Below are 23,593 nucleotides of genomic sequence, written 5' to 3' on the forward strand. Positions count from 1 at the left end.
AGGTATATAGTTAATCTGCACCAACAGCTATTACTCTCCACTCACTAGGAGGGTTGTCCTCCGTGAACCGAGCCATGTGGGCTCATGTTCTTGTTGGGACTCGCGGGTGGTGCGGGTGTCGCCTTTCCTTTACAACGTGGGTCACCCAAGGCAAGGTTCTGGTGTACGCCTATCAAGGTGGAATCGCAAATGGCGAAGACGGTGTCAGATACACACAAGAACTGACCTGGATATTTGCAATCTACCCAAGTCGAAACTGGAACAACCTGGGGAGCTGGCATGGCGACTGCGAATGGTGCCAATGCCATGGTCATCAAGAAGACCTTTGCGGTGATGGTATATAGGTGCATTTTCGGGGTTGTACAATTGTTTGTATTTGATTGGGAAATTTGTTAGTGATTGGGAAAGTTTTACTGACCGGGTGGGTTGAGAATAGATTTTTCACCTGTTCATGTCAATACTACGGGATTTGCCCCAGTACATGTACATCCCACGGTCCAAGGATGAATGAGCACCAGTTAAACAAAGCTCTTTCAGACAGCATTGTTCTTCAGAACATGCCAGCCAGTAATATAGTCTGTGAGCGTCATTGACTCAATGAGAACAAAGAATGGTCCTTGAATCTGCTAAAGCTGGGAATTTTACAGATTTGAAAGAAGCTCCTTTGTGTTATTCAAGAAGCCCGCGAGTACTCCGTACATGGTCGTCGTGATCGTGCAAGGAAGGACTATCCAGGTGTTTTGAAGTTGTGTATTCGTATTTTATCCGCCATGTTGCGGGCCGACATGGTCGGATACCGGACAAGGCTCTGTCTGGCTTGTATGCGGGGAATTTCTTATTTACTCTCGCATTCCGTACTTTCTGCATCGGAAGCGGGACATCGGACTTTTGGATTATCCACATGCCGAACCGAAACCGCCGTCTTCAATATCCATATGTACAACAATGATATGTTCGACCATGTATTCTTCCCGCTGGACGAGTGGAAGTCAACGTGCACAAGGCATTATATTTCTCAAAGAGACTTGATCAACCAGCTTCTGACAGATAGCCGAAGGTGATCGACCCTTCAGAGGCCTTACTCAGCACGCGAGTCAAGGATTTAGACAAATCGACGGGAAGATATACATGACACTAGAGAAACAGAATACCTCGACGTCAGACAAACAAAGTGATACACCAACATTTGTCATTATTCAGACAGGACGACCAGGTCTATATCTTGATAGACTCTCCCTCTTTCCCAATTAGGGCCTTACATCTAGACAGCATCATATCAACTCTACTATTTCACTCTGTCCATCAAAACTACTACCCACCATGTCCCAATCACAGAGCTTCGACTTCTTGGTCGGGACATTCAACACACCACAACTTTATACTCTTCGCTTCACACCATCCTCTCAATCGTGCTCATCGAGCACACTCAAAATCGTCCAGCGTTCTTCCGCCATCGGGTCTCATTCCTGGCTACACCTCACCTCTCCGAGACCAGACGGGACACGCACACTCTACGCCACCGCTTGGACAGAACCACCCACCGTGGTCGCATACGCCGTGCACTCACCCACACAAATATCACTTCTCGGCACGGCACGGACACAATCACGAAGCGGATACGTCTGCGCGAGCGACGTAGCAGTCTACTCTGCCGGGGGCGCTACAGGCGAAGTATTCGTCATCGACCGCGAGACCGGAGGCTTTCTTCTGCAACCTTCTCAGGCAAACGGCGACACCAAACGAGACACGACACGCTCGACGTCACCCACGCCAGTACCGCCTCTCCAGACCATTTCCTTTCTCGACGCCTCTTCTCAGCGCGACGACGGCAGCGTCATGGACTTTGGCGGCCTCCGCCACGGCGCCCACTCGGCCGACCTCTCGCCGGACCAGAGGGCGCTGTACGTGGCCGACATTGGGCGCAACTGCATATGGACCTTCTCGGTCTCGCCGGTCGACGGCGGCCGCGTGACGCCCGGCGAGAAGCACGTGTCGCCCCGGCCCAACGACGGCCCCAGGCACGTCTGGCCCCACCCGTCCGGTCGGTACGTGTACTGCCTGCAGGAACACACGAGCATGGTCGACGTCTTTTCGACGTCCGACGGCGGGGTGACTCTCGAGCACGAGCAAGGCGTCCGGATCATCCCGGCCGGCGAGGTCGAGAGTGAGTTTTGGGCCGACGAGGTGCGAACGAGTTTCAGTCACGCCTCGAAGCCGCGGTACCTCTACGCCAGCACGAGGGGGTTGGACCCTCGCAGAAAGGGTTACGTGGCGGTGTACAAGCTCACGGAGGAAGGGAGGATCGACACGTCCTCTGCCGCCTCAAACGCCTTGATCTCGGCCAACGGCAGTACGAGTGGCGGCAGCGGCAGCGGCACCCTCACAAATGGCAATGGCAATGGTGCGAATGCAAATGCAAACACAAAAGCGGCCACCCAGGACCCGTACGCGGGCTTACTGTGCATGTACGAGACTGCCACGAGCGGAGGGTGGGCCAACGCCGTCCAGCCGGGTCCCACGGTCGACGGGGTCGAGTACCTGGCCATGACCGACAGCGAGGAAGGGTTCGTCTTTGTTTTGAGTTGGGACGGCAAGGAGATGAAGGAGGTCGCCAGGACAAAGTTGGACGAAGGAGCTGGTGCCGCAACCGCCGTTTGGTTTTCTTGACGACTTTCCACACACACGAGACAACGACTACAAGTAAGATACGGAAGTAGGGAGCGTAGAGAATACAAATGAAAATAAAAACCCCCTAATATAAAATGGCCCCATGCCCAAAATGTCCAAGGACGCAAAGGCGTCGGGGGTCGTCTGAAAAAAGAGACACAAACTTTGGGTCGGAGTTTTGTTCATGGTACAAACTGTCAACATACCTCGACAAATTCAGGTACCGAGAGAACGAATGTGAAACATCAACAAGAAAAAAACAATAGTCTTCGGCACAGATTGGAATCCAACATTAATAGAAAGGATAAAAAATAATCTCCAAGGTATACAGTTATTCATTATATCAGCACTTGACAAATAGTCAAACATTTGATCAAGGAGATCATCAACACCAACTCAACACAACTTCACACTAATCTCATCATATCAACATATCCTTTTGTTCTATTCGAACCGAAAACCGCTCAACTAGTCTTCTCGGAACCTTGAACATTGGTATCGTTTGTCGTTGTCGGAATGGATCCATTCGTCCTCGTTCGAGACCGATGTGTAATCTCGGCGTCATGATCGGCTCTACTTCTCGTGGCCTGCAAAGCCACCATCCGCGTCTCGTTGTCACTGTCACTGACGCTCGATTCCTCGTCTGCGGGCGATTTCTTGACGGTCATTGTCGGCGCGAACTTGGACCTCTGTCGTAACTTCTTGCCGAAGAGGTAGAAACAAATCGGAATGGGTACACAGATAGCTGCAAGACAGCCCAATAGCGTGCCAGCCCAATTAATACCTAGATTATCGAACATTTGTCGTGCAAATAGCGGGAATCCGGCTGCAAAACAAGAACGGAGAAAGGTGTTGGCGGCGATGGCCGAGGCAGCACTGTGGAATAACAAAGTTAGTCGTCTGGGACAAACATACACCGGTCCAAAAGGGCCCAATAACACTTACAACATGAGGTAGGAATCGATAATGTAGTTGAAGCACTGAATGAAAATCGCTAATAGCCCAAAGCCGGTGAAAAGACCGGACAGTGTTGGAACGATCCAAGGCACCGATTCCAGATATCCGGACCAGCCAAACCAGAAAAGGCCGAGAGCGAACAGGACACCTCCAACGATGACAGGTGGCAGTCGCCATTCTGGGACTGGGATGCCACCATTCGCCTGCAATTTCTTATTGTAGGCCCGGGCGTCAAATATGATGTATCCGGCAACGATGAAGATACCCACAACCATGCCGAAGAATGGCAGGCCAGACACACCAGGCTTCATGTGGTGAACACCTTGGAAGACCAGCGGATAGGCGGTCAGGAAACAGTAGAGAAGACCGTAGATGAAGGACATGTAGATGGTAATGGCAAGGATGATCGGTTCCGAAACCAAAAGTCGAATTGGACGCGAAAAGTTCTTCGTCACCAGTTCCCGGAAGTCAACTTCAACTTCTTCCTGCTTTGCATGAATACCCCAGTTCTTGGTGCGACGTCTCAGTTCTTTAGCTTTCTCGACCAACACAACAGGCGCGTACGTCTCTGGCAGGAAAAGGGCGACGAGAATCAAGGCGAAAGAGCCCATGATTCCTGGCAGATAAAGATTCCAGCGCCATCCTAGATACGACTCGTTGATGAAACCTCCAATGAACGGTCCGAGCATAGGTCCCATGAACACCATGGAAGAAAATATGACAATGGCAACACCTCGTTGGCGGTTGTCAAACATGTCGGAAAATGCCGCAGCGACCACGGCCAGGGGACAGGAGCCGAAGAATCCAGTGAAAAATCGAGTAATCATCAAAGTCTGTAGGTCTTTGGACACGGCACAGCCGAAGCAAAATACCGAAAAGCCGAAGACTCCTACTAGGATAGGAAGCTTACGCCCTTGCAATTCCGAAAACGGCCCCCAGATCAAAGGTCCGAAAGCATAGCCAAGCACGTATAGAGAAGTGCTGAGAGTTGCTACTTCGACACTTACGCCAAAGTGGGCGGCTACCGAAAAAGTTGAGGCGGAAAAGACGGACGATGTGAACGTGCTGCCTAGACAGGTGTATGCCAGAATGGCTCCGATATAGAACCTGAAAGCAAGTTAACCCTCCATGTTTCCATGCTGGGCTGAAGGTACTCACTTTCTCTTGAAAGGCCAATTTTGTGGATGAGTAGGATCATCTTTCCCATCAAATTCCACCACGTATTCTTCCTGCGCCGGGAGCATGGGAGGATATGGCTTCCCACCTCCAAATTCCGGGAGTGGTTTGTTAGTCGCGCGTGATTTGAGGCTGGCGCCAACAGTTTGAACCTGCTGCAGGCGGTGCGTTTCGGTGCGGACATCTTCGATAGGATGCGTTCTTGTTCTTGTGACTATTTCTGGATTGGAATAGCCTGCGGTGGCTATTCTGCCCATCGACGGAGTCGTAGAGGTGCTCGACCCAGACGAACTGGAGAGAGCCGACTCTCTTGATGGTTGACTGCGCAATGAACGGCGTTCTTTGCTCTCCTGCGAAAACGTCCTCGTCGCCTGCATCTCGGCCCTTTGCATATCACGGTCCACGATATCCATATTGGCGGTTCTTGTGTTTCCCAAACTTGATGTTTTTGTGCAATTATTTCTCTATCGCCTACGTTCACAGGTGCATGACCACCGGAATTGCTTTCAACTGCGACGATTGCAGCGGATGCGACAGAAAATTCCGGAAGTCTCCTCTGTCGATGATGCAAGGGTGGAGATTCGGCAGTGAACAAGCGTGGACGGAAGGCTCTCTGAAGCTGGAAGAGATTCGAGGGCGATAAATCGAAGGCGGGGGATGTTCCGAGAGGTGTTCTCTACTCTTCGCAGGCGATGAAGAATCGATACCTAGATACGGTGCTGGAAGAACGAAATGCTTGAAAACATGTGGTAGATGGTGGGAGGGTCAACAGTTTATTATGATTGAACCGATGTCATCAATCTGTGGGTATTGCGGTTGATCATGGAGATGATGCACGCTCGGGGCGCCTTGACGACGACCAACGTACGGAAGAAATCAGTTGCCTCGTACGGAGTTACGACATCGAGAGCGGGACGACGCAGCTTGCGAAGGGCCGATGAGTTTCTCAACATGGGGGCGGCAATGTCTAATCCCGGGCTAGTGGGATGATTACTAACTAGCGACAAACTATTGCCGTGGTAGCTTATGCTTAACTAACTTTTTCAACCAACCCAGAGCCTGGAGACTTGTTACTCAAGGCCTAGAGACCTAGTAAGTTATGCCTAGTTCCGAGGCACTTGTATGCCTAATGGGCCCAACGAGCCTACTTGTACGAGTAGTTGTGGAAGCCCCCTTTCAGCTAGAGTAGGTACCTAGTATTGTGTAAGTAGGTGCCTTTTGTACAAGCTTGAACTACTACTGCGCGGAGTATTTGCTTGAGCTTCCTCCTTTTTGATTTCTTCACACCTATGAACCTTGTACGCTGGCATTCTGATGCTACCATCGGCCTACAAAAACACTGCTGCCCACTCGCAACCTAAATCCGTACATATTTTATACTCCATACAAATCCCGGTAAAGCGTTAAAATGTACGAAGTACGACGCTTACAACCCGGCTGCAGGTGCTTACCGAATCGTGTATGTAATCCGATCCTTGCCGTTTCTACCGACCATCTTCTGAAAAGACCTATGTACCATATCTCGCTCTTTCGCGTCTTCATGCATTTCGTTCCGAGTTAGCCATTGCAGAATCCACATGAGCATTTTTCTATGCATCGCTATCTCGATATGCTGTCTGCCTCGTACTAATGTGCGTGGAAGTCTCGGATTTTGTCGACACAGAGCTGCGATCAACTCGTCATCCTCCCGTCAGGCTTGCGTTGAGTTTATTTCTCTTGCGGATTTCAGAGAACCTGGTTTGACCGCCTGATTCAAGGAGGCTGATCTTTCGAGTCAATCCACTCGGACGTCCCAGCACTACCGGTTCCCATCCGTTGTTCTTATCACCATCGCTTTCTCTAGTATTTGGAATCATTTGGGCCGTCTTCCATCGAATTAACACACTTATTAATAGCAATGTCAATGCTAGCAAAATGCCTGCAACGATGAGAGCTGCTTGCATCGCTCCAACTTTCCTTTCCACACGGCCGCAAATACCCACCGATGCAGCACCGAACACAAATTCAAGTGACTGGGTCACGGCCAATCCGGCACTGACTCTCGGGTAACACGTAAAATTGGTTCTTCGCTCACGGAAACGCGTCGAGATCGAATTTCGTACTGGCCGTCCTGTCATTCCTGGTTGTAAGTCGGATACGTCAAAGTTTTGCATGATCAAAGCATAACACTCGCCAATCGCCAAGGTCGAAGCATAGGCTACAAGTGCTGCAAATACACATGGTACTGCGACGGGAAATGCTGGTCCTCGAGACGTCAATGCATATGCAATCGCCGCCACCGGTAGGACAACCATTACAATGGCCCGACGAAGTGTATGGGAGTTCCAAGGTAAAGACCTTTGAAATGTCATGCTGTCCGTCCTCGGAGGATAGTAGCGAGCCCGGCTGAACCATGAAGCCTTCTCAAACGGTATTGCCAAAGCTGACCCGATGGCCAGTGACAGAACACAAAGACCGACAGGGCTTTGGACCGTCTCCTCTCTTCCCACCCAACCTCCTTCCGCCTATTGATAACGAACCGCGACTGGCAAGATGTATGATACCATACTTCAGCAGGGAAGCCCTCCCGGAACGTGCTATCAACCAGATGGGGCCCCTCTATGAACTCAACATTCCTCGATCCGGACTTGGTTGCGGTTTCTCGGCGGCTGCGTTCTCCATGGAAGAGCTCAACATTCTACCCTCGTGGCTGGTGACGACAGGTACCATCGTGCACTTCGACACGGGATAGATCTCACCGGGTGCAGCTGTGTATTGTCCCTTTTTGATATTCGAACGTGCTCATGCTGGCGACAGAGAGCAACGATTGGAGGTTGCCAACAACCAATGTGCCACGGGAGGGGCTTGCTGTGTACGCGCTTTGCAGATGCTCTATGCCAAAGCATGGAAGGGTCAAATGATGCCTGAGTTGCCCATCACATTCTCTTGTGTCATTGAAAACTCTTTTGCCGTCGTGAACATACACTGGATCGACCATGGCCAGGCATATTGCATGGCGCCCTTGTGCAAGTTTGACCTTAGCAAGGATGAACACTTCAACCAATTCCTTGTATGGGTTGACTGCATTGGCGAATGGGCTCTCACACATCTACTACCACTGGTCAAGACCGCCCTGGACCGGATACGTACCAAAGAGGACACTCCTCCTCCAACCCCAAAGGCTACACGACTCGTCGTTGACACTGCCGACTGTCCAAACGATGCACTAATTAGGTCGCTCAAGACTACTTTCGAAAACATTCCTTGGCGGTTTGAGGACGACGAGTTCACCCCTGTCAGCAGCAGTACAGCCAGTTGGGGGAGTCCGATGGTCAATGATGCCACCTTTACCAGTTATCCCACGGTGCCTCGACAATCTCGACGCACGCCCACTTCTGCGGTTCAGAGAAAGCAATATCTCTCACAACTAGGTCAACATCCTACTCCTCCGCCAGCCTATGCGCATAATCCGGAACTTGTTTGGCAGCGACGGTTTGCCCATGCCATGGACGAGATTAAGGATCTCCAACACCAAGTACAGATGATGAGGAACGATATGAATGGGTCCAACATGTCTCTGCAAACCGAACTCTCTGGGATAAAATCGACAATGCACTCCGTGCTTCGCAAAGAGACACTCACCCTTCGCAACAGGTCCATTTCCTTGGGCGTTCAAGAAACGTGGTCTACCCAAAACATACCACGGAGCCCACTTGTCAACGAAGTTCGTCCTTCCATCAGTCCAGAGAAGGTGTCCTTCTATGAACAAAAGAGGAACAATTTCCTTCCACTGTCGCCGAAAATGCTGTCCCCAGGCCTTCCTTCTCCAGGTCTACCCTCCCCAGGGTTGGGTTCGCCCGGAATGCCGTCGCCAACCTTTTCCATGTATAGCGAAAACAACGTGGTCATGATACCACCTGCCCCACCAAAGTCGGGCTCGTTCGTCAAGTTCGTTGGTGCCATGGTCACTGGGCATATGATCGGAGCCTTTATCCCCAACATGTTGCTGCGAGTCTTTGTGTTGGGTTGTATCACCGATGTTTGTATGCTCGCTTTCGCTAGTCCGCATCTTCCGAGCTCTGCTGAGTATTTGTTGTCTTTTTGGCGGTCTTCTCGATAAGCTGGCATTACGATAGCCCGCGACGTGTTTCATTGTTTCAGTTGGGCGCTTTTGGTGTTATATGGATGGAATGACATTCCTTTTCCAGCTTGCCGCTTTCCTTGTCATGGAGGTTTTATGGGATTAAGGCGGATCAGTGGGATGTCCTAAAATGCTGGCAGCAGCAGATACCTTTTAAGAGCACAGTCGATTGCGCAAAGGAGAAATTGTACAGTAGAGAGAAGAATAGTCGGCCGTTGGCCTGGATTTCCATACCACGGATGACCACTTTCATTTGTGAAAATGATGGATGACATTGGCTTGATCGAGATCCAATAATGTGTAAACGGTACCACTATGTAATGCCAGGTACTGACTGAAGCGAAGAAGAGGCTCGGTCATCGTGTTTACCGGTGGTCAACCCCTTGGTGCTCTTCTTGTAGGCCGTAAACACACTTTAGAGAATACATTTGAGTTACATGCCTCTGGCATACAATCTGATCCAACGATGCACCAAGTTGTCAACTAGGACAAGGTGTTTGTCCTTTTTACTTTACAAAGTGTACACAGGCATAGTATGTATCGACACCTTAAAATACTCCACTCCAACTGTGTCTGATCAATGTTGCCAAGATTTGTATACACTCCTTTCCGAGGTAGGTAACCAAACGCGCGACGCGGAAAACGATTCAACACAGAACTTTCTCTCGCTGGAACATTGAAAAGTGCCGGGACATAACTCAATTGCTTCTTTCACTCGCCTCGACGAAAACGTAAACTAAGAAAAATTGGGACGCGCCATGGATGATAATACCAATACCGCCACGTACAACAACGAGTCCAAAACCTCGATCCTCAATTTCACCGGACAAGGATCATCCGGTGTGTCTCCATTGGAACAGGAAGTTTTGGACGAATATGAGAGGTTATCGAGGAACATGAAGGAAGTATGTTTCTTTTCTTTCATCTTGGTGTCTTTTTCGTTCTTCTTTTCTTGGTGGTTTGGAAATCAGTGACACACATTGAGATTTACTTTCGGCGTTGATAAACATACAACAAAGCTGACACACTTCACACGCCAGCTGTCTTCGACCCTGGCGACTCTGTCAAGCGGGCCGATTACCCTGGAAATCGCGGAAGGTCTCCGGTTGCTGGAGCGCAAGGTCGCGAGCGTCTATACGCTGATGAAGGCGAGCGTGTACAGTATCGTCTTGCAGCAAGGGCAGTTGGACTCCATGGACGACGAGGGAGGAGGGGGAGGTTTCGCAGACGGCGAGCGACGATGATCACTCAAGGGTCCAGCTGTGGAATGGGGGACGCTTCTCACGCCGCAAAACCATCACGTTATCACGACGACAAATGAATTTTTCCTTCTTTGCACGACAATTCAAACTACAATTACTGCGATCTTGCGTTCGGCGTGCAAGGACTCGAGTTGGGCTGGTGTTACGCGGGATTCAAGTACCAATTTCCGAATGTGACGGGTCCCATCTTTTGTTTTCTTCTTGGATCAAGTGATAAAATGTCTTGTACAGAATCTTTTCCCGAGTCCTCTCTCAGTCGCATTCACCACAATAATATGTACAAGAGTTATAGTTGTCCGGCATAGTACACCTTGCGGACGTCGACCAGCTTCTTCCCCCGAGCTCTTGCAATATCTTCAGGATGTTTCTGGCCCAACAGTGCCTGCACAGTCGCCTTCACCGTGTTCATAGGGTTTCTCGATCGTGTGACGCGGGCGGCAAGGTCGTGGATGCCGGCGACCTTGCAAACTTCCCAGATGTACTTTTGACAGCGGAGACCGAATCCTGTTCGTTGATTAGCTTACCAGTAACCAGCAAGACTGTGACGAAATATTACCTGGTGGTCGCGCGTATAATTCCAACTCGGTTCCACTGACTTTGGCACTCAGATCTCCAAAAGTCGTTCGGTTTTCGTACCGAATGATCGGTCTCATGTTTCGAATCGCTCGATATTGACTCTGTATTAACGCATCTCCGACCTCTACGCCTTTAGCTTCTCCTATGCCAATCATCCCTTGCTCATTTCCAGCCACAGACAGCCAATAGGTTTTTCGGATCTTTCCCAAACGGGTCTGGTTTGCGACTGTACGTTGAACGATTGACTTGACCCGTAGTCCGAGAAGCGCATTTCTGTCCAGCCCAGTCATGTGCATCAACGTAGCAAGAGCAGGCGATTCCTGGTCAAATTTGCTTCCACCCCGGACCTGCTTGGTCTTGGGAGGTTGAGGCGAAATATTTGGCAAATCTGGGACCATTGCGGTCCGAGGGTGCCTTTCTGCTTCCTCTTTTCCGACAGTCAATCGAAGATTTTTATCGAATTTGTCCCAAAGGGCTGTATCGAAATCATCCTCATTCCGAGGACTGGGGATTTCGTGCATGAGCTTGACGAGGTCGTCCTCAAACTCTTCATCGGTCTTCAGCCGCGAATTGTCATCGAGATTTGTCCAGGGGTGTTGTACTGGCTTATCCACGACGGGGTCTATCTTCGCCAGATCATCGTAGTACTTGACTCTCCAGGGATCTTTTCGGTTGCTTGTCGTCTTGTACAGCTTTTCAGGGTCGATAAGTTTTTGTGCTACCTTGATGGCGGCAAGTTGCTCGGGCGAGTAATTCTGTGAGGCATAATCTTTGTTTGCTTCTGCGTTCAGAAGATCCTGGCCGGCTTTGTTGAGATCTATCTCATTGACTGCAGCTTTGACACTGGGAAAACGTGGCTTTCGCTTCTGATGGACGGGGGAGGAGTGGAATCTGCGGCGAGCAATCGAAGCAGGGCGTGAAGGACGGGAAAATAGACAAAAGACGCACTCTGAGGATCTTGCGACACTCATAGTGCCTTGAGCAGCTCAGATGCTGCGACAATGGATCGGTGAATGTCAATGGTTGAATGGTCGAAAGGACAAAATAAATTGTTGCTGCGCATCTCAAGTTGAGCTCCGAATCTCGTTCCGCAGCCTCGCCGAATCTTGGCGGCAGGAAGACGCTAGCACGTTTTGGGCGTTGGTATTTCTTCCTCCCTTGCACTTTTCTTGTATCGGGAGCCTTGGTTTCTTGAGCCTTGCGGTACTTTCTGAGTTGCAAAAAATCATTAAACACCTGCCAGGATGCTCATAATACCTGTGTTGCAACTCCAGATGAACACGGTGCTGTTATTCGCATAGCCTTACCGAGCCGGCCAGTATCGTTCCCTGACAAGCCTTGGATATAGGTGGGACGGAAGAATCAATCAGTGGTTGTCAGATATTGGACTTTTGGTTCGATTATCTTCTCTGGAGCATACCACGAGACTCAAGATCTCAAATTGCTCAGAATGGAAACCCTGCCGTGCTTTGTGATTGGTCACCATGATCCCAAGAGAGCATTGCCAGTCACGGCTGAAACGATACAAGCCGCCCATACTGCCAATGTAAGTCGTGGTTGTTCCCATATATCAAAGGCCAAAACTGAGCTCAATGTGCCTAGTATGATATGGTGACTAGTCCCATCACTACACCACATTTTCATTCACGGGTCTTGACGCTTCTTTCCACATCCCTTTCACAACATTCGATCCTCCACGGGGAGGACATCACGAGGACCAAGAATGCTTCACCAATCGTCATTCCACCACTCACTCCAGCCGATACGCCGTTGACTCCTGAAGAGTCAATCAGCCAGATCATCGGGGTCACAAGTTCTTGGATCGACCTAAGCTCTCCAGACCCTATTATTGCAGATGTATCGCGACAGGTTCTCAAACTAGAGCTGGCATATGCTGCTTTCTGCGGTGTCACTTATGTTGTCATTCCTGGTCCACGTCTACGAGGTCAAGGAGCTGTCGACAGTGGAATCGCAGAATTTGCCCGAGCAATCTTGGATGGAATTAGCCAAGGCCCATACATGCAGCTTTATATTTGGTTCCCCCTTATCGACAACGCAGACGACCAGGAAGACGAAATGGGCGATCTAGCCCCGTTTGCGCGTCAGCAATTCTCCGATCCCGATGAATCAAAGTCAAAGAGACTAGATGTTTTTGGTTCATGGGAGGCTTGGGACATGATTAGATCGATATGTAAATATCCGTCTAGATTGTGTATAGGTAAGCAAATTGTAAGAAAGTGCTGGTACCTTACCAACCGGCGCTTCTTCATCCCCTCCATCTGATATCTCTGACCCAATACTGAGAATGTACTTCTAGCACTGTCTTTACCCAAACTCCTTCCACCGACTCCTATTCAGTCACGCTGGTATTCGGAACCAGTACGATTGATCACCTTGGACTCAAAAATCTTTTCCAAGAATGCCAAAGGGTATCCAGTTCTCTCTCGAGCTCACCAGTCATTCATAAGCAGTTTCTCTACATTACGCACACCCCCGTGGTTCCTGCTTTGCAATACCGGACCCATTGTTGTTAATTCCAACGGCGTTGCCCCGACCACTGGATCGTTTCCACCTCTATCTGAAGCAGTCGAAACTCCGCATATCAAAGACCCCACGCCTCACCTGTCATACATGCGTAATCTGCAGAACAAGCAACCTGTTCCAGATGCTCTCTCCATTTTCAGCGCCGGATACCAAGACTATCTTCAAGCACCCCTCCAACCCTTGACCGTCAATCTGGAAAGCATCACGTACGAGGTCTTTGAGAAAGACCCCGTCAAGTATGCTTGGTACGAACGGGCCATTGCCCGCGCCCTCCACGATTGGATCGAGCAAGGTAAGCCCACCTCCAATCCGGACGGTCGGGTTGTGGTGGCTGTCGTCGGAGCCGGCCGCGGTCCTCTCGTCACCCGAGCCCTCAAAGCCAGCGAGGAGGTCGGCGTCGAGATTGACATGTGGGCGCTCGAGAAGAATCCCAACGCCTATGTACTGCTCCAAAGACACAATGCCACGACATGGAACAATAAGGTCAACCTGGTCAAATCCGACATGAGAACATGGAGAGGTCCGGTTCGTGGCGCAAACACTCCATTCAGGTCCCGCACTTACAACCAGGAGCCAAAGGAAGATGGAATGGACGGTGGTGTGCCCTCCACCGGCGCCACCACTGCAGCTTCCGCTCGAGAATCCTACACCGGTTCTCCATCTCTTGACTCGACCTACCTTCTTGCGACAGCCGCTGCAGGCTCGTCATCGACACCCTACAAGATCGACATCCTGATCTCCGAGCTCCTAGGTTCTTTCGCAGACAATGAACTCTCCCCTGAATGTCTCGACGGTGTTCAACACCTCGTGAACCCTGTCCACGGCATTTCGATTCCCGCATCGTACACAGCCCACATAACACCCATCGCCACGCCAAAGCTTCACGCCGACATCATGCACGGCATGACACCCACGAACCCCAGCGCCCCCGAGACCCCTTACGTCGTCATGTTCAACGCCATAGATCATCTGAGCACCATGACCCCGGAATCTCAAGGTCCCTCAAGCTCGAGCCCTCACCCTCCGTCAGAACCCACGCGAACTTCGTCAACGACCCAACAACAACAACAACATCATCATCAACATCAACAACCACCACCACGACCGATGCCTTATTCCAAAGCACATACGCGATCTTCACAACCTCCACTGTCCCTGTCCCAGTCACAAACGACTCCACCGACCCCACCGACGCCCATAATCGGCACGACATGGTCATTCCAACATCCCAACCCATCTCTTCCAACTCCAACTGGAGACGGTGCTCTGAGCAACGCACACAACGCTCGCAGTTCGACCCTCACCTTTCCCATCCCCAACCGTGGTACGTGTCACGGTTTGGCGGGGTATTTTGAAACGGTCCTCTACAAGGGTGTCGAATTGTCAACCAATCCAAATACAATGGATGCCAAGAGTGAAGGAATGATAAGTTGGTTTCCCATATTTTTTCCACTCAAGGTGTGTGTTTCTTGGTTTGTTTGTTTTTTTTCGTCTTTCGTCCTTTCAAGTCCTATCTGTTTGTCCATCACGATGAATACTACCTTTGCGATAAGCTAATCGTCGTATGTTTTGCAGACACCATTGACGGTCCCCGACAAGTCCGAACTGACAGTCACGATGCACCGTCGAACGGACGACCGCAAGGTTTGGTACGAATGGTTGATCGACGTTTACGTTTATCTTCCTGACCCGAATCGCGCCACTCTTGCGACGGCGGCGGCGGCGCCTGGGTCACGCAGGCCCAATACGTCGAGAGGTCAAAAGGTTCGAGTCGGCGGAAGTGAATTACACTCGTCCGAAAAGGAGGCGTGCTTGATGTGAGGTAAAACCCCGGAAGCGAACGAAAAAAAGAGACATGTCGTTAGGAAAACGTGAGTCTACATGTCTGTCTGTATGTTTGTTTTGGTGGGTTTCTCCTTCCAAGGGCTTTCCTAGAAAGGCCTCTCCCCGAGCTGTTCTAGTTACTTCGATGACTTGGTTTTCACATGCATGATTGGGGACCAAAGAATTTTTCCCCTTTCCCCATTCAAGGACATTGAAATACAGAATCAAACCTCACACACACAGACACACACACATGTAAACTTGTTGTTGTTGTTGTTAGGGCAAAAGAGGAGTAACAATATCATGATGAATCCTAGGGAATCGTATGTACGTCCTGACATGTATGTACAAATATACACCCTCTCACACTCTGTACCGAGTTTACGGGTGTCCTTGATTGGCAACAATGGATCACCTTTTTTTCAACGTGCCCAAAACAGACCCAATGAGTGATGCTTTCCTCGATCACTTGATGCTTATCCCAATGTGGCCTGATTTTTTCTTTTCAACAGACGTCTGAATTTCCCAAATCTCCAAACCAAAAGGGGAGAACAAAAACGCCCTTGCCATGCACTATACTTTGTACTGTCCAACGTCCAACGTCAACGTCATCCACAACCCCTTATTCAAAGGGGTCGACCACGAAATCAGACACTGCTCCGCTGTACATTTGGCCTCCAACTCATGTTGAATGTTGAAAAGTTCTTCCTCCTCCTCTTCCTCCTCCTCCTTCTTCGATGATCCTTACATTCGCTCGCCGACGACAGTACCGTTTCCCTCATCACCAGCCTCCTCTTTCTTGTGGATGTGGATTTCTTCCGGTTCACTTGTCCTCTCCACCGTGACGGGTACAGGAATTTCCAAACTCTCCGTGCTTCCCATCAAGCTCTTCTCCAAACTTCCATTCGCCGTCTTACGACTCGAGTTGTAATTTCCACTACCGCTACTTTGCGAATCCTTCTTCCTATCTTCTCCCGTCAACCCTCGTCGGATGGCAAGCACGTTATCCACAATGACAGCATCGATGCCTTGTTTGACTTGCAATTTCACTTTCGTCGAATCGTTGTTCAAGACCCCGTAACTGACGCAAACAAGTCCACTCTCCTTGACGACCCTGACGAGCCGTGGCGCCGCAACCAAAGGTTCCGCTGCACTCACGACACCCAATAGATTCCATCGAGATGCGAACCTGATAGCTTCCTGTAGACTTGTCGCGCGAATGTCACCGACCGGACTGGTGCCGGCGTCGGTGAGAAACAACACAGGTATACTGGGCTGTTTGAACGACAGCAACAAACAGACGTCCGGGTTGAATGACGAAAATATAATGTTCCGTCCCTTGCCCATTTCGTAGACTTTGGTCAGTACCGTATCGACAAAGGAGTTCAGTTCGACGGCATATGTGTCCATTTCTTCCTCCTCGCTTTCCGAGAGCATGGGATATTTCATTTCAATGTTGAATCCCACGTTGTTCGGCAGCTTGATAAACATCTCTTCTAACGTGGCAAAGGGCGCTTGGATATGATTACCACGACTGTTTCCCTTGAACCCCTTCTTCTTGAAGTCCCGTGTATGTTTCATGCGCTCTGCCATGTCGACCGTATCATCGCGATCCACACCGCCCACGGACATGGATCGCATTCTGGGGAATCGGGGGTCGCTATTTTTGAGATTGCTAATCTTAGGGTTCTCGACTGGCGCCGGCGAAGCAGGTCGAGAATGTCGTGGGGTACGCATGTCGTTGACATGAAGAAATTGTTCAAGAGTGAGCGTATGAACGGGAGCATCAATGCCCGTTTCGCTAACGAGAAAGTCGTGGTAAATGACAGGAACATGATCCTTGGTCAGTTGCACATCGAACTCGACGTAGGACGCTCCCAGGTTGGCGGCAGCAATAAATGACTGGATGGTATTTTCACCAAGTTGCAACGACCTCCTGCCCGCAGCGAGATTCTTCCCTAGGCCACGATGACCAATGACCATAGTTGATGTCATACTCTTCCAATATGTCTGATTCTCCGTGACCACCATGTTTGGATGCTTGAACGGGGTAATGACGAGGAAGTTGAAGGTGACAGAGCCAATCACCTCCAGATCGTTAGCCGCCACAATGGGCACGGTGACATCTCCCTGGAGCGGCATGCGTTTCGTCCCTATATTCGATTTGACGCTGGAAAGCAGCGCAACACCCCTGCCGACAATACGCTCCCTGGATCCAGCATATGTCGGGATAAGGTCAAAAAGCAGTTTCACCGTAGAAAGATCTTTTGCATGAAACACGATGGGCTCTGTGGCGATGTTATCTTGTACAGGCAAGTCAATAACTTCAGCTTCGCCTTCTGCACCTTTTGCGGAAACAACAATTGAAAGTGCTGTGTCAAGCTGTGTGGTGTGAGCATTCGATATCGGGATTCGATCGAGGTTGACCGCTCGTATACTTTTCCTCGTATCCATCGTCCCCAGGCTTACCAGTATCATACTGGTATCTGTCAGATATCGATGACCAAAAGTCTTGATTGGTTCACTGATCTTGACAGTCGGGGCTTGAGAGCCGAGGCCGTTCGAGTTTCTCTCATTCAGAGAAGAAGGTACCGTTGGAGGAGATGTCCCCAGCGACGAGTCCGAGTCTCCTTCAAATTCGGGCATGATGCTATCAAGTCGTTGCGCAATACTCACGTGACCTCTCAACGCTGCATGCTCTTTGGCATTCCAACCGGAAGAGTCCACGCGCTCAAGATCAGCGCCATGTTCGATGAGTAACTCCACAACTGGCAGATGGCCATCCACGCAGGCGATGAACAACGGAGTCCAGGAATAAGTGGTTTCGCAAAGTTCAGTATTGGCTTTCTGAATATCGGAGCCTTCCAGCAGCAAACGAGCACATTCAGAGTGGCCAAATCTAGCAGCCACATGGAGAGCAGTATCGCCTTGTTCATCTTGGTAGTTGATGTCTACTCCGGCAATGACCAGAAGACGTACTATCTCGATGAAATTTGCTTTTGTTGCCAGGGCCAATGCGATCGACGATTTTGGGGAGTTTTGGCGAATCGATGTGCGCGGCAGATCGTGGGCGACACTTTCCTCGGCGTCAAGCAGAGCCTTGGTTGTCAAGGGGTGACCGCCCATGACACTGAGATGCAATGGTGCCCAGCCCTCGTTATCCTGCCATTGAGGGCCGTCAATTCCATTCGACATATTGAAGAGTTTCCAAGCCTTGAGATGCTCAATGATGATCTCACACATGACTCGAATACCGTATTCGGCCGCGAAGTGCAGAGGCGTCTGCCCGGCACTGTCCCTAGCCAATAATGCAGGACGTTGCACGGGCTGCAGGTTATCGAGCAGGAACTCGAGAAAAGCTACCGAAGCATCATCGCGAGTCAAAATCAGACTCCGCTGGTCATCCTGCAAAACGGAACGCTTCAACTGTGTTGAGGGATCGGCGGCAGGTGTGATGAAATTGTGTGGCTCTTTTTCGACTCCTGGCAAGGGAGTAATCGTAGAGTCATGATCACAGTTCGACTGCTTTCGGCCGATTGAAATGATCAACCGATGGATGCAATTCCGCTGGTTGATGTCATCGTGGTCGTCCAGAAAGACAATTTCACGCAATAGAAAAGCTGTGCACTCCTTACTCCGGCTCGTGATGGCTCTCTGAAGTAGTGTCTTCAGGAGCTGTTGCCGTGCGGGTTCAGACTTCTCTGTAGACGGCGTACTTGTCCCGTTGATCCACTCTTCAAGGCCTTTGGCGTCATCTTGACGTATCATTGCCTCAACCTTGGCCAGTTGCTCCGATGATATGTCAAGTGTTGGCCGTGAAGTTGTGCGCTTGATCGACAACGAAGAAACAGAAGCGACATCGTCAAGTTTCGTCGTGGTAAGGGCTTCGTTCAACAAGGCAATGGATTCGTTGATTTTGTTCAAAGATACGAACAACTGCGCATTTGTAGCAAAGGCCGCCGGGTCGACCTTCAATTCCAAATATCTCTTCTGGGCTTTCGCAGCAGGTATTCTCTTGTCCAGCTTCTTTGTGATCTTGATGAAACCCCTTCTGTTGACTTCCCCGTACCACTGGAGTTTGCGCAATTGACCTCGCAACTCGAGCAGCGCTGCCATCAAGTCCTCCCGCTCGTCAGGGTCGAGTAGGTGAACGGCTTCCGAGGAGCTGCCGTAGCGGTCTTCGAGGAGTTTCAGGCGACGGGAGAAGTCTTGGAACTTTTTGTTGTAGAAGTGGTCCACGTCTTCGAGACTGCGGTCCAGCGTATAGAAAAATCCTAAATCAAATGAGCATTGCCCGAGTTCCCCATGTCAACACCCATCCTACCGGCAAGATCGAGAGTGCCATCCTGCTTTTCGCTCTCGGCAGCCGCCTTGATGAGTTTCTTCAGGGCTTTGTAGTTGATGTAGGACGATGCCCATTCCGGGACTTGGTTTCGAGGGAGGTTTCGGCCAAACTTCATGATGTAGGAATCCCCATGTACAACAATCACAACCAACAAAATTGTCTGATCCGTCTGCGACAGACAGGAATTGTACGAAGAAAAGAGCGGTAAGAGGTAGCCATGCCTCGCCTTTGTTCTCTCTTCAAACAAAGCACAAAGCACGTGGCACCCGAGAAGCAACCTGGATGACAGACCGGACAGGAACTCCCACAGGCCGTATCTATCACGGAGACAGAAGACAAAATGACTTGAGCAAGCCTGAACAGGCAGAACAAGAGAGAAAGCGGATTGCGCAGGGGTGTATGGAAAACGGTGCGTGGACCTGAATTCTCATGTCATTGGTAAATCTTCGATTCACATTTGGAGAAAGCGACGACGTAAACCCTCTGCGCGCTGATTGGCCACATCCCTTGCGAGGAATGTAGCCGCCCGATTTCACCGCCAACTTGACCGGAAGGACGAGGAGCAATACGGATACACGGGAAGAACAGATCTCCTCTGATGGTGACACTTACGAGGTCACATTGATGGGTCTAGGGTATCTTCGGGGCCTAGAATCGGACACATCGAGTCTACGGGTACAACGTTCATCCGTACCAAGTCAATAGTCATGGTACATTCAAACGAGCGTCTTTTCTGAAATCAAGCAAAGTCTCTGGTCAGAACCATCTGACCATAAAAACCTGAACCGATCGTTTTCTCCTGTCCCATGTATATCTACAGATGTACATGCGCCTTTTTTGCAAATGTGGAAACGCCGTAGAATGCTCGCAGACCAATCGACCCGTAACTCATGTGCGGTGCCGAGCCGCAAACAGCCCATATCCGGCTCAACCCTCGCTATTTCGCCCTGCCAATACCGTGGCGCCAATGCGAGACAGAGAGAGAGAAAGAGAGACAGCTGGTGTCGAGGCTACCTGTGGTAGTTTCGGCCATCAATGTCCGTTGACCTGCCCTCCTTCGTGCATCATAATCGTATCTTCATCATCGTGGTGCAATGTAACACTGTTGAACTCGAGGAACGGGTCGGCGATCTCCCCACCAGGAGTAGCCATCCCAGAGTCCAGAGGGACGCCCTTAAGACGGCCGGCTGAGCCTCCAATGTCAACGCTACCACTGTCTTTAACAGAGCGGAAGTTCAACGTGTCAATTGCTCGGCCTTGATGAGGGATCATGGGAGGTTTCATATGGCGGAGAAGTGCCCACGTAATAGGTCTAAAAAAGGGGTGGTTCTTGACATCGGATGCGCCAGCACGAGATCCCAGACGTTTGACTTCATCCTTGATCAAGAGCTTCCGGATAACCGATTTACACAAACTGTGTCATGTTAGCCTTTGAGGCATTTGTTGTCGTTCAAACATAAACTTACTTGCTGACCTGAGGCACATGCCCATGATCTGGAAAGGGAACGTCGTCTCGCAGAATATTTGCAAATGTAGCATTGCGGTTTTTGCCTTTAAATGGGGTGGTTCCGAACAGCATCTCGTAGATCAAAATGCCGAGAGTCCACCAGTCCACAGCACTTGTGTGTCCATTTCCTTTGATAACTTCGGGAGCAATGTACTCTTCTGTGCCGACAAACGAGTTGGTTCGGAAGTCGGCGATACAAGACTTGGTGTCGACGAGGGGGTATCCAGTAGGGTTGGAGGCGTTGCGAGTACCCAGGATCATCGTTGGAGCTCCGCCAGAATCGGATTGCTTGGAGAGATCGAAATCTGACAGCATGATGTGTCCGGACTGGTGTAGAAGAATGTCTGAGATGGTCAAAACTTGCCGGGATGAAAAATAGATCCAGAACTTACTTTCAGGCTTGAGATCTCTGTAGATGAAACCCATCAAATGTAAGTACTCCAACGCCGCCGTCACCTCTGCAGCGTAGAAACGAGCATCCTCCTCGCCTATGCATTTGTTGGGTCGAGTCTGCAGAGCGCGGAAGAATTCGCCACCACTGCAATATTCCATGCAGAGGTACAGGTGTTCTTCGGATTGGAATGAGTGATACAAAGTGACGATAAACGGGTGATTGCTGGTTGCCAATATTTCTTGTTCGGCGAGCGCTCTTTTGATCTTGTTCCGCTTGATCATTTCCTTCTTGCTGAGAACTAGAGAAAGTCAGTCAGAACCTAACCTCCACGACAGTGGACTCCACAAACCTTTCATGGCGTAAAGACGATTGGATTTCTTCTCGCGCACCAGATATACTTTGCCCACGTCGCCTTTCCCGATCAATTTGATCTTGTCAAAACTACCAGGACCGACTTCCACATTCCGCACCTTGATCGAGTTCGAGCTGTAGGTTCTTCTAAAAGCGGCAGCTTGACGGATTTGACCTGGAAGGGGGATTTTGCCTCCTGGTTTGGTCGCACTCGTCGGACTTGTCTCTGAGGAGGATGTAGCAACCATACTTAACTTCGGCGTTGCCCCCGAAAGTACGGCCAGTGGCTCTTTGCCCAGTTCGGCGGTCTGCGGTCTTTCTGGGTTGTTCTTGCTCACAGAGAAAAGACCCTGCGCATTGGGTGCAGATGCCACTCTTCTCAATTTTCGTGCCAATTCCTCTTTGCCCGCTGTCACTGCCTTCTCTTCCGCGGCAGAGCCATTGACCTGCACTTTGGGGGTATCTGGAGGGGAAGGAGGTACGCTACCTTCATTGCGATGTCGGAGAGCGGGAGGACCCTGATGCACGAAATAAGGATTGGCTTGGGCGGTCGGGGACAGAGCATTGTCGTCGAGAGGATGACCCTCGCTGGCGACGGTTGTTGAACGATTTCTCGCGAGACCTGGGAGAAACCTGGACTGCTTGCCTGGCTTTGTCTCGGTCTTGGGAGTGGGGAGGCCGTCCGAACCTATAGATGTCTGACTACCGCTGCTGTTGATGCGAAAGAAGTTCTTCAATTTCGTCGTGGTGGGAGTGTGCGTGCCCGTCTCAGCATTGAGATGTTTTTTGGAGGAAAAGGACAGGCTCGAGAAGTTACGTCTCTCGGTAGCCATGGTGAGATGCTGCAGCTGGCCAATTCAATGGGTCCGCAGAATCCGTGTGAGGGCGTGAGAATCTTGAGAAGACGGTATGAGGTCTCGCTGGGAAGGACGCGAGAGAGACAATCGGGTGTCCGTGAGGATTGTAGATTCCGGCCAACGGAGGAGGATGAAACGGAGTGGGAGGGTTATCCTGTGCGGAGCGCCATGTCAGGATGGGTTTCTATGGGAGGCTGTTTGTAAGTTGAGGCTGATGATAGAGTCGTGCAACAGTCAAATGTACAGTGCCGGGCAGATAGTTGGCCTGCAACGTGACAAGCAGGAGCGACGGTACGAGTACAAATATCGGGAATCTCAGTATGGTGATGGCTATGGCAGTAGTCGTGGTCGTGGAGGAGGGAGGAAGGAGGAGAAAGGAAGTTTACTCGACCCTCCCCGAGACAGGAAGTGGTGGGGAATTGGTGGGCACAGACCAGTGGTTGCCGGCAAGTTGCTGTACACACCACAGTTAAATATAGTGGTACCTAGAAGCACCAAGACAGGCACCTAATGTGCCTGCCCGCGAGTAGCCTCCAGTGCCTAAACATCGTCGTACAGGGTAAGTGCCCAGGTCCCAACACCGGCCAAAGAGCCACTTAGAGCCCGGCCTCCTTCAGCTACGGGGGCGGCCCAACGGCACTTGTACCAACTCAGGTAGCCCAGACACCCGTGGCTGTACCTTCGCATCGCACAGATCATCCATCTCGTATGGATGAATACCTGAATACCTGTACAGTTGACCATTCACGGCCCTTGTGAGTTGTTGTTGTTCCTGTGCCTGTGCCTGTACCTGTGCTCAGGTAGCGCGTCTATGCCTCCAAAATATCTACCTCGGGCACTCTGTGCTCGCAAAGTGTCGGGGCTTAAATCTCCAACAAAGCATCACCAGGAGGAGCCACAGTACCAGGGCAGTGTATCGAGTACTCTGTAATTACTACCCCCCGTACAACCATCATCAGATCTCAGATTTGACTTTGCCGCAGATGTTCTAGACATTCAAGAAATCCTTGTTT

The 23,593-nt window shown here is 50.5% G+C and overlaps 9 protein-coding genes across 10 annotated transcripts; 5 read left to right on the forward strand and 4 right to left on the reverse strand.

Annotated features, from left to right (window-relative positions):
* The first annotated feature begins 974 nt into the window (after positions 1-974).
* On the forward strand, positions 975-2,749 carry PV06_05003 (uncharacterized protein). The gene has a single exon (XM_016405967.1). It carries the CDS (start codon positions 1,321-1,323, stop codon positions 2,665-2,667), a length of 1,347 nt encoding a protein of 448 aa, XP_016264173.1. The 5' UTR covers positions 975-1,320; the 3' UTR covers positions 2,668-2,749.
* A 185-nt stretch (positions 2,750-2,934) lies between these two features.
* On the reverse strand, positions 2,935-5,660 carry PV06_05004 (uncharacterized protein). The gene is made up of 3 exons (XM_016405968.1): positions 4,783-5,660; positions 3,613-4,731; positions 2,935-3,543 (listed from the first exon to the last, which is right to left on the reverse strand). Exons 1-3 carry the CDS (start codon positions 5,211-5,213, stop codon positions 3,132-3,134), a joined length of 1,962 nt encoding a protein of 653 aa, XP_016264174.1. The 5' UTR covers positions 5,214-5,660; the 3' UTR covers positions 2,935-3,131.
* Positions 5,661-7,192: 1,532 nt separating this feature from the next.
* PV06_05005 (uncharacterized protein) lies at positions 7,193-7,531 on the forward strand (the record flags this gene model as incomplete). Its single annotated transcript, XM_016405969.1, has 1 exon — positions 7,193-7,531. The coding sequence occupies one exon, from the start codon at positions 7,193-7,195 to the stop codon at positions 7,529-7,531; it is 339 nt and encodes a 112-aa protein (XP_016264175.1).
* A 135-nt stretch (positions 7,532-7,666) lies between these two features.
* PV06_05006 (uncharacterized protein) lies at positions 7,667-8,899 on the forward strand (the record flags this gene model as incomplete). Its single annotated transcript, XM_016405970.1, has 1 exon — positions 7,667-8,899. The coding sequence occupies one exon, from the start codon at positions 7,667-7,669 to the stop codon at positions 8,897-8,899; it is 1,233 nt and encodes a 410-aa protein (XP_016264176.1).
* Positions 8,900-9,590: 691 nt separating this feature from the next.
* On the forward strand, positions 9,591-10,438 carry PV06_05007 (uncharacterized protein). Its single transcript, XM_016405971.1, has 2 exons — positions 9,591-9,825; positions 9,961-10,438. The coding sequence occupies exons 1-2, from the start codon at positions 9,679-9,681 to the stop codon at positions 10,162-10,164; spliced, it is 351 nt and encodes a 116-aa protein (XP_016264177.1). The 5' UTR covers positions 9,591-9,678; the 3' UTR covers positions 10,165-10,438.
* PV06_05008 (uncharacterized protein) lies at positions 10,383-11,784 on the reverse strand. Its single transcript, XM_016405972.1, has 2 exons — positions 10,739-11,784; positions 10,383-10,686 (listed from the first exon to the last, which is right to left on the reverse strand). The coding sequence occupies exons 1-2, from the start codon at positions 11,727-11,729 to the stop codon at positions 10,469-10,471; spliced, it is 1,209 nt and encodes a 402-aa protein (XP_016264178.1). The 5' UTR covers positions 11,730-11,784; the 3' UTR covers positions 10,383-10,468.
* A 196-nt stretch (positions 11,785-11,980) lies between these two features.
* On the forward strand, positions 11,981-15,555 carry PV06_05009 (the record flags this gene model as incomplete). Of its 2 annotated transcripts, XM_016405974.1 has the most annotated exons (5): positions 12,336-12,976; positions 13,076-13,827; positions 13,876-14,299; positions 14,426-14,760; positions 14,878-15,123. In XM_016405974.1, the coding sequence occupies exons 1-5, from the start codon at positions 12,367-12,369 to the stop codon at positions 15,121-15,123; spliced, it is 2,367 nt and encodes a 788-aa protein (XP_016264180.1). In that variant the 5' UTR covers positions 12,336-12,366. The 2 variants fall into 2 exon arrangements, with proteins under 2 accessions (XP_016264179.1, XP_016264180.1); XM_016405973.1 differs by adding an exon at positions 11,981-12,304 and having other exon boundaries at positions 12,361-12,976; positions 13,076-14,760; positions 14,878-15,555.
* PV06_05010 (uncharacterized protein) lies at positions 15,406-19,885 on the reverse strand. Its single transcript, XM_016405975.1, has 2 exons — positions 19,451-19,885; positions 15,406-19,400 (listed from the first exon to the last, which is right to left on the reverse strand). Exons 1-2 carry the CDS (start codon positions 19,584-19,586, stop codon positions 15,871-15,873), a joined length of 3,666 nt encoding a protein of 1,221 aa, XP_016264181.1. The 5' UTR covers positions 19,587-19,885; the 3' UTR covers positions 15,406-15,870.
* A 201-nt stretch (positions 19,886-20,086) lies between these two features.
* Positions 20,087-22,928, reverse strand: PV06_05011 (serine/threonine-protein kinase nrc-2). Its single transcript, XM_016405976.1, has 4 exons — positions 21,722-22,928; positions 21,371-21,670; positions 20,938-21,322; positions 20,087-20,885 (listed from the first exon to the last, which is right to left on the reverse strand). The coding sequence occupies exons 1-4, from the start codon at positions 22,554-22,556 to the stop codon at positions 20,504-20,506; spliced, it is 1,902 nt and encodes a 633-aa protein (XP_016264182.1). The 5' UTR covers positions 22,557-22,928; the 3' UTR covers positions 20,087-20,503.
* Positions 22,929-23,593: the final 665 nt, after the last annotated feature.

This window comes from Exophiala oligosperma (genome assembly GCF_000835515.1).
Source record: "Exophiala oligosperma strain CBS 72588 unplaced genomic scaffold supercont1.4, whole genome shotgun sequence".
Taxonomy (NCBI): Eukaryota; Fungi; Ascomycota; class Eurotiomycetes; order Chaetothyriales; family Herpotrichiellaceae; genus Exophiala; species Exophiala oligosperma.

Bases quoted from the DNA above. Each gene is read 5' to 3' on its own strand.
- PV06_05003 (XM_016405967.1), top strand. From the start codon at position 1,321: ATGTCCCAATCACAGAGCTTCGACTTCTTGGTCGGGACATTCAACACA.
- PV06_05004 (XM_016405968.1), bottom strand. From the start codon at position 5,213: ATGGATATCGTGGACCGTGATATGCAAAGGGCCGAGATGCAGGCGACG. The intron at 4,732-4,782 runs GTGAGTACCTTC...ACTTGCTTTCAG, and splicing joins AATTGGCCTTTCAAGAGAAA to GTTCTATATCGGAGCCATTC. The intron at 3,544-3,612 runs GTAAGTGTTATT...GTTATTCCACAG, and splicing joins ATCGATTCCTACCTCATGTT to TGCTGCCTCGGCCATCGCCG.
- PV06_05007 (XM_016405971.1), top strand. From the start codon at position 9,679: ATGGATGATAATACCAATACCGCCACGTACAACAACGAGTCCAAAACC. The intron at 9,826-9,960 runs GTATGTTTCTTT...TTCACACGCCAG, and splicing joins TATCGAGGAACATGAAGGAA to CTGTCTTCGACCCTGGCGAC.
- PV06_05008 (XM_016405972.1), bottom strand. From the start codon at position 11,729: ATGAGTGTCGCAAGATCCTCAGAGTGCGTCTTTTGTCTATTTTCCCGT. The intron at 10,687-10,738 runs GTAATATTTCGT...ATCAACGAACAG, and splicing joins ATTATACGCGCGACCACCAG to GATTCGGTCTCCGCTGTCAA.
- PV06_05010 (XM_016405975.1), bottom strand. From the start codon at position 19,586: ATGAAGTTTGGCCGAAACCTCCCTCGAAACCAAGTCCCGGAATGGGCA. The intron at 19,401-19,450 runs GTAGGATGGGTG...CATTTGATTTAG, and splicing joins TGGCACTCTCGATCTTGCCG to GATTTTTCTATACGCTGGAC.
- PV06_05011 (XM_016405976.1), bottom strand. From the start codon at position 22,556: ATGGCTACCGAGAGACGTAACTTCTCGAGCCTGTCCTTTTCCTCCAAA. The intron at 21,323-21,370 runs GTAAGTTCTGGA...TGACCATCTCAG, and splicing joins CAGAGATCTCAAGCCTGAAA to ACATTCTTCTACACCAGTCC. The intron at 20,886-20,937 runs GTAAGTTTATGT...AACATGACACAG, and splicing joins CATGTGCCTCAGGTCAGCAA to TTTGTGTAAATCGGTTATCC.